The sequence below is a fragment of the Limulus polyphemus genome, unplaced genomic scaffold, assembly GCF_000517525.1.
Source record: "Limulus polyphemus unplaced genomic scaffold, Limulus_polyphemus-2.1.2 Scaffold1400, whole genome shotgun sequence".
Lineage (NCBI taxonomy): Eukaryota > Metazoa > Arthropoda > Merostomata > Xiphosura > Limulidae > Limulus > Limulus polyphemus.
Genome location: NW_013667010.1, coordinates 142,454 through 155,264, shown reverse-complemented (window position 1 = coordinate 155,264; position 12,811 = coordinate 142,454). Strand labels below are relative to the sequence as shown.

The window sequence follows — 12,811 nt, the reverse complement described above, 5'->3', positions numbered from 1 at the left end:
ATAAATCAGTTAAATGACGAAAAATTAGGTGTCTGTTTACTTGTGACCACTCAGTGTATATGCTAATACTGTTGAAATGTGAGAAGTATAATCCAAATTAATTAAAAATTGTCTTGGGTTCATTGCCTAAACTATTGTTACGACAGCGGAAGTCACGTGACTCTGGTAACACGTGATGAGATTCTAGAAGGATCGGGGAACCTCAAGAATGTTCAGAGTTTGCTAGACGCCCTCTTTTTTAGTATATAAGGCGGCAGATAAATTGATAACGGAGATAATCGAGTCAAGCCGTAAGTAAAGTGTGTAAATCGTTGTGAATTATAGCGTGTGTTTAAGTTAAAGTGACTGTGGAAATTCTGTGTATTGCAAAGTTGTATTGAGAAAGAATAAACTAGTTTTATTTAAGAAAGGACTTGTATCGCTGAAGTTCCTCGGAAAGAATTTATTCCGGGAAATTAACAAACGACCAGGGACGTAACACTATTAACAGTTTTGTGTTTAACAATAACTTTCCATGTTAAAAAGATAAGTAAACTAGCAACTACCTTGTGTTTAACAATACCCTTCTAGTGTTAACAATCCATTTGCTGTTTATCAATATCATAGTTTCTAGTGTGAGATTAAGTACATAAATTGACAGTTTACTTTTCTTAACAATACTGTAGTTTCCAGTATTTGGTTCAGTGCCTAAGCTCTTAATTCATTTGTATTTGGGATAGGCATGGCCTAGATTTATCATACTGGAACTGTGAATCTGTGGGATTACTATTTATATCCTGAGGTTGTAAAAATGCACTCCACACTTTGAAGACGTTAAGAGACAGTCAAATACCATTATTTGGTCAAAGAGAGTAGCCCAAGAGCTACCGGTGGGTGCTTTTGACTAGTTAGCTGCCTTCCAAGTATCAGTTGGAAATTAGTGTTGGTTAGTTGCAGATAGCTAATGTATAGCTTTGTGCAAAAATCTTTAACAAACAAATACTTTTATTTTATAATACCATAGTTTTTAGTATTAGGTTCAATATATTTAGTAATCAAATTAAGTTAAGGTGTATAATTTTCTTTTTATTTAGCTATAAACTTGTTTTGCCACCAGATGGTATGTTTGGAGCTAAGGAAAATGGAACTTGGTCAGGTATAATGGGGATGGTTATGAGGAAGGTAATTTTTTGTTTCTTGTCTCCCTTGTTTGTAAAATATGAACATACTTTCTTCTTAGACTACTTTAAAGAAAACGTTAATATTATCTTTAACTTGTGATCAAAGCAAGCTACCTACATAGATCAGCAGTTAAACTGAACCAAGTAATTGATATTACTCCCTAAATATACCCATCTAACTAGGTGTATGCAAAGTAATAAAACAAAAATGTATAATGATTAGAATTTCCTTGTTTCATTAATTGGGTATTATACCTTTTAGACATATTTTGGCTGTAATCCAAGTAATATCTCACATGGTTTGAACAGTTGTGGATTTTTTAATTAATTCTAAATCCATATAATAAGTTAACAGTACAAAATAGTCATATCAATAAATAACACACAAAAACAAATTAAAAATTAATTCCTCTCTTCTTTTTTTTTCATAATCAGATGGGGAAAATAATTTTTGATCTGATTTGTGCCCAGGTTAGACTCAATAAATTTTATTTTATTTAGAATGTCATTCATCAATATTATTTTTCATAAACAGTATAAGAACTGATATTATTGTCTGCTCTTTGAAACCAAAGCAGCAAGACAAGAGAAAAGGTAGTAAAATGTTTAATTTTTGCAGTAAAACTAAACATTACAATTGGTTAAGCTCTACTGATAGGTGTTTAAGTGATGGATATGATTTATTAAATGAACATTAGCTAAATATGACATAGAGTTTTGATGTTGTAATGCTAAACAGTTTTCTTTGTTCTTCTGTGATTTGCTTTTTACACTAAATTCTGTATTTAAAAAAAATTAAAAGAATTCTTGATAATGACGTAATTTTTTTATAAGAACATTAGAAATAACATTAAGCTCACGTCTTGATATTTATTGCCAATAAAGAATCCCATTAAGCCAAAATATTTAACACTTTAGTTGCAAGTTTTTACATTATATTTCGCATTTGTTATGAGCTTGTTGTTTATAGGAGGTACTAACAGTCTATAAACACGTACAAAGATTGTTTTCGATAATTTTATATTTCAAATTATGGTATATCCGCTAGTTTATCTTAAAGTCATAATTATATCAAATGACCTATTTAAATCACATGTTTGTGTGTCTTGATGTCTAAATTGTATCAAATGACCTATTTAAAACACATGTTTGTGTGTCTTGATGTCTAAATTGTATCAACTGACCTATTTAAATCACATGTTTGTGTGTCTTGATGTCTAAAGTGTATCAAATGACCTATTTAAAACACATGTTTGTGTGTCTTGATGTCTAAATTGTATCAAATGACCTATTTAAAACACGTTTGTGTGTCTTGATGTCTAAATTATATCAAATGACCTATTTAAAACACATGTTTGTGTGTCTTGATGTCTAAATTGCATGAGACAACATATGATATGATGATGTTTTTAACGTCAACGCGTCTCAAGAGCTATATTTTATTTTAGATGACCCGTAACATACGTGTTCTGTCTCAATGAAAGTGTTTTTGATGGACTGTGTCATGGATTACGTGTCACATTTCTGCGGCCTTACCAATCATTAATAGAAAAATAACTAATGTAATCTGAAGATCCTGTAAACTTTATCGTTGACTGTTTATAATCTGCTGGCAGGAAGTGGACATGGGATTGACAGCTCTGGTTGTTACGTATGAAAGAGAGGAAGACATGGATTTCACCGTTCCTTACAACTTCGAGTTCCTGACATTCGTCACGGCCGTTCCTGGTTTCGAACATCGTGCGTTAGCTATCATTCGGCCTTTCACTTGGCAGGTGATTTTTTAATCTCACTGTAATCATTTCCAGTTTTCAACTGTTCTATACGACACGATCCAGTCAAACATGACTATAGAAGGCTCATCATTTTTAGTTAACGTTGTACTGAACTTGGTTTTCAAACTGAAGTCTGACACGAAAGCTAAAGATGATATTCCGTGAAAACGCGCCTCCCAGTGGCACAGCGGTATGTCTGCGGACTTACAACGCTATAATCCGGGTTTCGATACCCGTGGTTGGCAGAGCACAGATAGCCTATTGTTTAGCTTTGTGCTTAAGTACAAACAAACAAACCGTGAAAACGCAATCTTCAAACACCTCCCAACAAACAAATTAAACTTCATTTTTTATTTTGATAATATCCATGTTATCAAAGTACCAACAGCGGAAAAAAAAAATGCCTCAGTCTTCTCACAAGTCTGAACTACAGTAAAAGTACTTACAGAGAATGACCCATCACAAATGAAAAAATTGGTGCACGCACTCACGCGAAAGTTCTTCATGCAGGCACAATTTTCGATGAAATAAGTACAACTTCAAAGTATAAGTGAAATTGTAATTGATTTGTTTTTAGACGAAAGATATTATAATATATTCTTCCTAGAACAGAATAAAAATCAAGATAAATCCAATATTTCATCATTCAGCTGCAAACAACTCGCGTTGTGTGTTCACCAAGTTTTTTTTTCTTTCATCATCGCCTACGCGTGATTTTAATGCTGAGAACAGGCTATTTTGTGAAAATGTTATTTTCTCATCGTACTGATAAATCGAATATTTATTCTAGTATGCAGAATAGGGCTGTTTTATCCAATGAGCAAAAGGGGTAGTTGCCCAGGGCTCACCGCGCATTGCAAGTAAAATGATAAAAAATAAAATAATAATAATAAACCAGTTTTTAAATGAATATGTATGTTTAATTTTTTATTTCCTTAATTTTTTATCACTAATAAAATCAGTTTATCAAGTTGTATGTTATTTTCTTAAAATCAAGGGGGGCCACTAGTGTATACTTCGACTAGGCCCCACCAGTGCCTTAACGCGGGATCGATATAGAAGCATAGTTCTTTTATGAGCTCTATGTGATAGTACAACAATTTTAGTGAGCGGGAAACAAATGTGCAAATGCAATAAAATGTATCGTAGCAACACGAAAGTAAAAAGTAAATATGTTGCCATGGCTATAAATCTCAGTCTAAGTTACCAAAAATTAGGTTTTCGAGAAATTCTTCATAAAAACATTTGGTTTACAGGCTATGTCTAAACTAAAGGTAACATTAATATTATTTATAATGCATTCATTTGGAACATAGCACATTAAATAATCAATACTTAGTAGGTCGTCCTGTAGTCTTAACTTCATCGGCTAGTGTTTTGCAGTCCTACTTTCCGATTGATGCAATAATGTTTTATCTGTATTATCATGAAGACTTTCAACTAGCCATTTAAATAACTTTATATATATATTTTTTTAATTTCCCACCAAATACCTTTTATCCTGCATACTAGTATGCTCTGGAACATTATCTCACTGACATTCAAAGCCAGGGTAAATTAGCGTTGTTTATAGGGTATTACGTGATGATCCAGCTATTGTGATTCTGCTCCGTTTTCATAATACCACTAGGTCTGGCGTGGCCTGGCGGTTAGGGTGCTAGATGGCAATCTGTGGGTCTCGGGGTCGAATCCCCGTCACCGGATATAGGGCCGTTATAATGTGACGGACAATCCCACTATTCGTTGGTAAAAGAGTAGCCCAAGAATTGGTGTTGACTAGCTGCCTTCCCTACAGTCTGTCACTGCTAAATCAGGAACGGCTAGTGCAGGTATACCCTCGAGTAGTTTTCAACAACGAACAAAATACCATCAATTTGGACATTCTCTTCCACTCCTGCTGCAAAGGAACATCTATCACAGGCCCGCCACCGTATTTTACAGCTCTGTCTACACAATCCTGTTTATATTCCTTATAGTCGTGTTTCTCCTTCAGTTTATAAAAGCTTAAATTTTGTTTTGTATTAGTCCCTAGCAATTATATCACTTGTTAATTCAATTCTTGAGACCCTTTTGACCATGTTCACAGATGAGATATTAGCTACTTGGGCTCCAACTTTTCCTTGTATACTATTTTCTTGCATCCGCTTTTTGGACGGTTCTATTGCACGCTGAATATAACCCAGAGAATGCTTTTGTTTGTTATTAAGAACAAAGCTACACAGAGGGCTATCTCTGCTCTGCCCACCACGGGTATTGAAACCCGGTTTCTAGCAGTATAAGTACGTAAACATACCGCTGTGCCACTGGGGCAACACAAAGAAATATGACAAAAACCAAACCATTAACATGTTCCCAACAATGGTTCAAATCCTTTCAAGTTTTATTGTATGTATATTAAAATATGAAGAATCGTAAGGTAATATTTTTTTAAGTTATAATTTGATATGAAAGATTTACATCTAAGAAAGGTGACGTCAACTGAAACTGGACAGAAAACTTTTGAAATTTCGAAATTCTTATTAATTAATAAATATGAAGGAACATCAAATATAAAATGCATGGTGTATCAACATTTTTGTTTTTAGTTAAGAAGTGTGAAAAAAGGGCAAATGCACTGAGTTGAAAAGAAAGAACACCGCACACTTTCAAACTCAATCTATTCTGCTGCTTTTCTCTCTCTCTTTTTTTACAACTACCGCTAACGGAACGAAAACACAATGATTGTGTCTCCTATTAGGAACTCATCTTTCAGTCAAACTTTTGACAGCAGAGAGAGTAAATTAAGATTAGTTCTTTAACAGAAACGTGAGAAAGGAGAATAAAAATGTTTTAAACGTTTTAGACAATCCAAAACTGATTGCAGATGGTAAATAGTATTTTAGATGTACGACATTGTATACCTAAGCACATATGCCTCATTTTATTGTATTTTAATTTTTTTTAGCTCCAATGTTAATCCACACGTGAGGCTTGCGAATGAGGGTTAACTCCAGTAATCTACTTCACCAAACTGTACCTCTTATACTACCGTATATTTTATCTTTTTCATGTGGTACATTGGTATTCAACAGGTAGTCAAAAGTTTCCACAAAAACGCAGATTCAGGAAATGTTATGCAGGGAATATATAGAATACGGACAGCTAAGAAACACAAATATATCAACGTTGTACAGAAGTTTTTATTCATAAGACATTGTGTATGTGTTTGTTTATATCACTTACTACCGGCCCCGATTTCTCATTTGCTGAGATGAAGAGAAGACTTTCCACATTCGGCCTCACGGGACAAGGACAACGACATTATGCTATTATGCACTTTCAAGTCGGACAAAGAGGTTCTTGTGCGATATTTTATAACTCATAGATTACTCACATCAACGACTATTCCTAATGACAAATTCAAGAGAAAGAACATCAAATTAATACCAACATGTATCACACTTTGAGATGGGCTTGTCCTGACTCAAGGAACAGAAACACACACAGGATCAAACTGGTACAATCTTGTATGGGATAGCCATCGCTGTATATAAACTTTACCTAAGAAAAACGCGATTAAGACCTTTCTACATCACCAGCACAGAAACGTAGAAAAATTGCATGAATTTATGACTGCAGGTTTATTCTAAATTAGTTATGGAAGGGTGAAATTAACAGTTATTTCAAGTTTACCACACCCAGTGTAGTTTGTACCTAATTTTTAATTTTTCTGTTGTGCTTGGGCGAAACTGTTTCTCCCCAGTTGTTTGGTGTACTTTAAAATGTTATTAATATATGTATATATTCTGGAAATGTGCACGCTGAGTAGGAAATATGACTCTCTTAAGGTAGCCAAATGCCTCGTCATCTAATTAGTGACGCGCATGAATGGATTAACGAGATTCCCACTGTCCCTATCTACTATCTAGCGAAACCACAGCCAATGGAACGGGCTTGTTATTAAGAACAAAGCTACACATAGGGCTATCTGTGCTCTGCCCACCACGGGTATTGAAATCCGGTTTCTAGCAGTATAAGTACGTAAACATGAAAGCTGTGCCACTGGGGCAACACAAAGAAATATGACAAAAACCAAACCATTAACATGTTCCCAACAATGGTTCAAATCCTTCCAAGTTTTATTGTATGTATATTAAAATATGAAGAATATTTCTTTCAACAGTTCTTTGGCTAGAAATTTGCATTATACATTTCTATTTCTAGATGTGGATTGTGCTTATTTTAACACTCGCCTTCTCTGGAATTTTGATGAATGCTGTTGATAACATATCGGCTAAGGTACACCGAACATCCAGAAGGCACTTGGAAGCTTTTTGGTTCATCATCGGTAACCTAACATCTCAAGGTAATATAGTAATACATGTCTACGTAACATTTCATATACTTTTTACGATCTGGTGATTAAGGTGCTCGACTCGCAATATTCGGGTCGCGGTTTCGAAACCCATCACCAAACGTGCTCGCTATTTCAGCTGTGGGGACCTTATAATGGTTTGGTCAATCCCATTATTTGATTAGAGTAGCCTAAGAGTTGGCAGAGGGTGATGTTGACTAGCTGCCTTCTCTATAGTGTATCTGTCCCAAATTAGGGATGACTAGTGAAGATAAATTTAGAGCAGCTTTGCGCGAAATTCAACAAACTACTTTTTATTATTATATTTTAGGACTACTGTATTTTATAAAACTTTAAAACCTAGCCTTGGTATAATTTTTGGCTAAGTAAAATCTTCTCAAATCTCATCAAAGAGTAACAAGTTTATTTTTGGCTATGTTTCAGGTTATAATAAATCCTTATAAATTATTGTGTTCCACTAAAAAAAGCGACAAAATTCAGAATATCAAACGTACTTTTTAGTAGTCTTAAGAGGGAACTCACAGGATCATGACTTGCCTTCAGACATGGGTCATTTATGCCTCAAAACACCCATATGCTCAAAAAGAATCCTAAAGATAAACACGGTATGCACGAATGAACACTACGCCTCTATTACGTTTTATATATACAGCATTCTATATGAATGAGAATAAACCTAGGAATGCCCTTACGATTTTCTCATTGTATCATCTTCTTAATCAATACACATAATTTAAGCTACCCATTGTACTTCTACATGTATATCTCAAACATGATAGGTATTAAAGTAGAGGAAATGTGATGTTTTCGTATGTTTTAGGACACCACATTGAAGTTGCACCAGAACTAAGTGTACGTTGTATGGCAGGCGCGTGGTTGTTAGTTGCGGTCGTTTTGTTGGCAGCCTATTGTGGACCTTTGACCTCTCACGTGACCTTTCCAACCCCTCTGAAACCCATCGATAAAGTTGGAGAGCTACAAGTGGCTGTGAAATCTGGGGCAATGAAAGCAGGGACACTTCAAGGGACTTCATACTTTCATCGTTTCATGGTCTGTAGTCATGTAAAATCCATCTCAGTGGTACCATTAGAAGTTAGAAAAGTTGACTAATGGGTAGAAAAAATTATATTGATTTAACACTCATTAAAAACTCTTATGATTTTGACTGTAGCGAACGAGAACCTTTTCTTTTTCATTCACGAACAACTTTAAAATCAGAAACAAGCTAAGTATTTTTCTGAATAACTTGAAAACCACAAATAAATTAGTATGGGTATTCGTCTGAATTAAAATTTTACTGCTTTATGTCTAAATATTTCTTATGAGTAGTTGCCTTGGTTCTTTTTTTACGTGTGACTGGCTTTAACTTATTCGTATGGTTAGTACAGTCGATGTAATACTATGCCAAGGTTGATCTTCTAATGAGTATCATTTATATAACATTATTATCGTTATCTTTAGCTTGCGGAAGATGGAGTTCTGAAATATCTGGCGGACAAAATGAGAAAACATCCTAGTTGGGTAATGACTGACATTCAGAAAGGCATTGAACGAGCCCTCAAGAGTCCTTATGCTTTCATTCATGGAAGGGTTGTTCTTTCCGCCCACGCCGCCATGTTAGGTAGAGACAGGTTCCACGTTTCCACTGACTGCTTCTTTTCAGACACTTTTGCTTTTCCTCTTCAAGACGGTTCTCCTTTAAAAGCCGAGTTTGACAAAGTGTAAGAGAAATATTTAACACACTAAGTGTTCTATAATTGTGATATCGGGATTCATTGCGTGCTGTCTTCTGCTAGTAACGCATATATCAATGTATCTAGAAAAATGGATATGCGTGTTTTGTCTATAAATCGCAACATAAAAGTTGTCTTCATAAACCAATGTTGATAAAAGTTGTAGAAACTTACAAGAAAATTTTGTTTTATCTTTTTTTAAAGAAATAATCTCCAAGTCAGTAATATAATTTATACAACACAATTAAATGATCACCAAACATTTATAAATAATCAGGCCTAGAACTAAAGGTAGGTAATTTAGGCGGTTGCCTTGAGCAGTGGTTCTCAACGTGGGCCATGTTTCTAAAGGGCCACACGTGAATGACGAAATATTAGGGGGTCACAGTAAATTCTGAGTGGGCTACCAAAACTTCACAGCATGAATAAAATATTTCAACAGCCCAGGCTAGATTCAAACGTGACAAACATTATTTCTGGATAAGTAGCTCTGGGAGAAGGTAAAGTTGTACTTTATCGCTTTTCCTACATCTTATCTGGTTGAATCTGGTTTTAGTCGGGTGACTTATTTGCTATCAAAAATACGCAACCGCCTTGATGTTGTGAAGAGAGTTGATCTTCACTTATCACTGACCACAGTGCAACCGGACATTAAAACTTTCAAGTGTTCATCAGGCCCAAGGATCACACTGAATAAAATCTCAATGATTAACAGAATATTTTTAACTTGTATAAGTAAACGGTATGTTATAAACAAAATATTTAAAAACAATACAATATTGTAAAAATAATATAAATATATTATTTATAAATCAACAGTGTGGAAATAAGCAACGTTTTTGCCTAAATAACAGCGTCTACAGGGGCCACAGAGATAAATCAAACTCAAAAGTGAGCTACGAGCAAAAAAAGGTTGAGGAACACTGGTCTAGAATACCAAATTACTGGGGGCTCTAGTATGAGTAGGGGCGTTGCATTAATTTTTGCTTAAGGCGCAAGTTAAATTATCGTCGGCTCTGTGGGAAATATTATTCGAAAAACAAATAAACTGTCTGAAGATTAGTAACAGTAACTCACGCTTTGCTTGTTTTGATAGTTTCTGTTTTAGTATGAGAAAATCTATAAAATATGAAATAAACAACTGTTTGACATTTTTAGCATTAGTTAGTTTTATAAGCCATCGCTTTTTGTTATTATATCATCTAAATCATGTGTTTATGATATAATACTTTCATGGTCTGTCTTCATAATTGTTTGATGTCATTATATAAAGTGTTATTTGGTTCACAAGCGCACAATCTCATTTAACAAATCTACGTGCTTATATAAATAAATTGAGAACAAGCGCCATCTTTTGATAACATTTACAAACAGGCTTCTTACAAGATTTAACGTATATACAATTCACATATTTGTGTAATGTGCACCTTTTTCATTGAATGTATTTTTGTCCATAACTTTTTCTTTGAAAAAGCCTAAAACCAGTATAATTTATTGAAAATATAATGCTTTTTTTACGAAACACATGAATTGTTGTTTCATTAGTTAATGCCTTAAAATTAGTCGTAATACCTTTTAACACAAGTATATACTTCTAATAAAGCTGTTTGATCTATTTTCTACGTTTTTCAACAGTATCCGTCGAATTTGGGAAGCAGGATTAGTAGTACAGTGGGAAAAAGAACAATTGCGAAGATATGACAATCGAGACCTTATCACCACTGAAGATCCTACTGACGCTTTTACGTTGGTTGACATTCAAGGAGCATTCATCTTGTTTGGCATGGGCAACGCCATGGCCTTGATAGCTTTCGTTGTGGAAAACATAATCCAATGTCTGAAATGGATCATTAATTCAAAAACCGTGTAACAAAATGGGAATAACAAAACTAAGGAATCTTAGGAAAGAATAATTATTCAGATACACTCTTTTTGTAGGATCTTTAATTTAGTTTGAATATTAGTATTCATTTGTTTTAAATTAGATGCAGGTGCTGAAGGTAGTATATAAAAATATGTATCACACATTAGTTTTTAAACTATATTATTCTATTTTGTTTCATTGCACTGCCCCAAAACACTAAATCTAGATACCACAATTTTCCGGGAGATCAAATTACTTCTCCTATGATGGTTATATGGACGTTATATTAAGTTGATAGTAATTATGTAATTATTTTAGGGTAAAATTACGAAATAAAATTATTTGAAGTTGTAATTCTGGTTTTACATTGTCGATATTTATGAATTTACCAACACTTTAAAAAAGTAGCAACAATTTTAAATTTTAAATCAGCTTTATTACGAACAAGAAAAAATACGTTTCTGTTTTCATGTATGAACACAATAAGTCCTCACTGACTTTATTAGAACAAAGAAAGATGACCTTTCTGTCCATGGTCAAATACTTAGGGAGCGCGACTTGCAAACTGTGGGTCGCGGGTTTGAATCCCCGTCCCACCAAAATATACTCGCCCTTTCAGCAGTGGGGGCGTTATGATGTGACGGTCAATCCAACTATTCGTTGGTAAAAGAGTAGCCCAAGAGTTGGCGGTGGGAGGTGATGACTGGATTCCTTCCCTCTGGTCTTAACCTATTAAATTAGAGACGGATAGCGCAGATAGCCCACGTGTAGCTTTGCGCTAAATTAAAAAAAACAAAAACATTTCTGTCCTTATCAGAACAAAGGAAAATTGCGTTTGTGTTCCCATGTATTAACACCACAGTTTCTCAATGATTCTATTAGAACAAAGTTTTGAATGATATGTTTGTTTTACTTGGTATGACTGAACAGGTATAGTTACGCACAGGTTAGACTGGCGGATTTCTACAAAACTAGTATTTATCAGCAGTGTAATAGCTTATATAATGGCACTAAAGAACGAAAACTGTTACAGCAGAATAGCCGAACATGTGCATAGAAAATGAATACTATTTTCTTAGTTTCTCCATATAAGACATTAGAAAACAGATAAAATAGATATTTTGTGCTAATGAAAATCCACAGTTTGCACTATCTAAGTAGGAATTCTCTACTGTCTGTTTGGTAGAGTCATTAGGCCAAAGTACTAATTGGTTACTTTCTTTGTTTTCGGATACTCGCGAAAAACTACTCAAGAGCTATCTGCACTAGCCTAAATTTGAACTAATAGAGAGAAAGCAGATACTTAACAGCATCCACTGCCTACTTTTGTAGACCGAAAAGTGGGATTTGACCGCCACTTTTATGATGCACCCACAGCCCTAAACGCGGAGCACGAATTTTTATTTTTGACGTAAAACCTCTCAAATCCATGCCCCGAACCCGACAAGCTTTGCCAATATTAATTAATTCTTGTTTATTTTTAGAAAACATTTCTTTCAGGTTTAAAGTATAAATTTTTAATGACCCATGTTTAGTTCTGTTTAGTTTTAGAATAAAATAATGTGTTTTTCTTTGTATTTGGTAGCTTTTTCTTCTTTTTGTTTCAGAAGAGGCAGGTATCTGTTAGAGTTTTTTGTTAAACTAATTAAAAGCTTATTTTCATATTGTTGCGTCAGCGAGTCACATGACTAGTGTGACGCCACGTTTCTAGAACTATCCTGTACCTTGGCGAATGCTCTAGCATTTACTAGATATAGGGCAGCCTGGTATATAAAAGAGGGTGACAACGTGAAGGGGCAAGAATGTAATGTGTGTGTGAGTAATTGAACTGCAGTCAGAAGTATTGTTGACGTTCGTTGATATAGCGTTTGTTTTAGCGCGATTGTTGAAGTTGACTGTATCGTAGAGTTGTATTCGGAAAGAAT

At 34.5% G+C, this 12,811-nt stretch overlaps 1 protein-coding gene across 2 annotated transcripts in view; it reads left to right on the top strand.

Moving 5' to 3' along the window:
• The window catches only part of LOC106463414 (probable glutamate receptor), a 26,165-nt gene extending 14,963 nt beyond the window's left edge, over nt 1-11,202 (top strand). For both annotated transcript variants that reach the window (XM_013923439.2, XM_022390896.1), the window contains 6 exons: nt 1,074-1,161; nt 2,777-2,935; nt 7,139-7,280; nt 8,110-8,339; nt 8,751-9,010; nt 10,658-11,202. In XM_013923439.2, the coding sequence (XP_013778893.2) occupies nt 1,074-1,161; nt 2,777-2,935; nt 7,139-7,280; nt 8,110-8,339; nt 8,751-9,010; nt 10,658-10,892 (1,114 nt within the window). In that variant the 3' untranslated portion in view covers nt 10,893-11,202. The remainder of the gene's footprint in view (nt 1-1,073; nt 1,162-2,776; nt 2,936-7,138; nt 7,281-8,109; nt 8,340-8,750; nt 9,011-10,657) is intronic.
• Nucleotides 11,203-12,811: the final 1,609 nt, after the last annotated feature.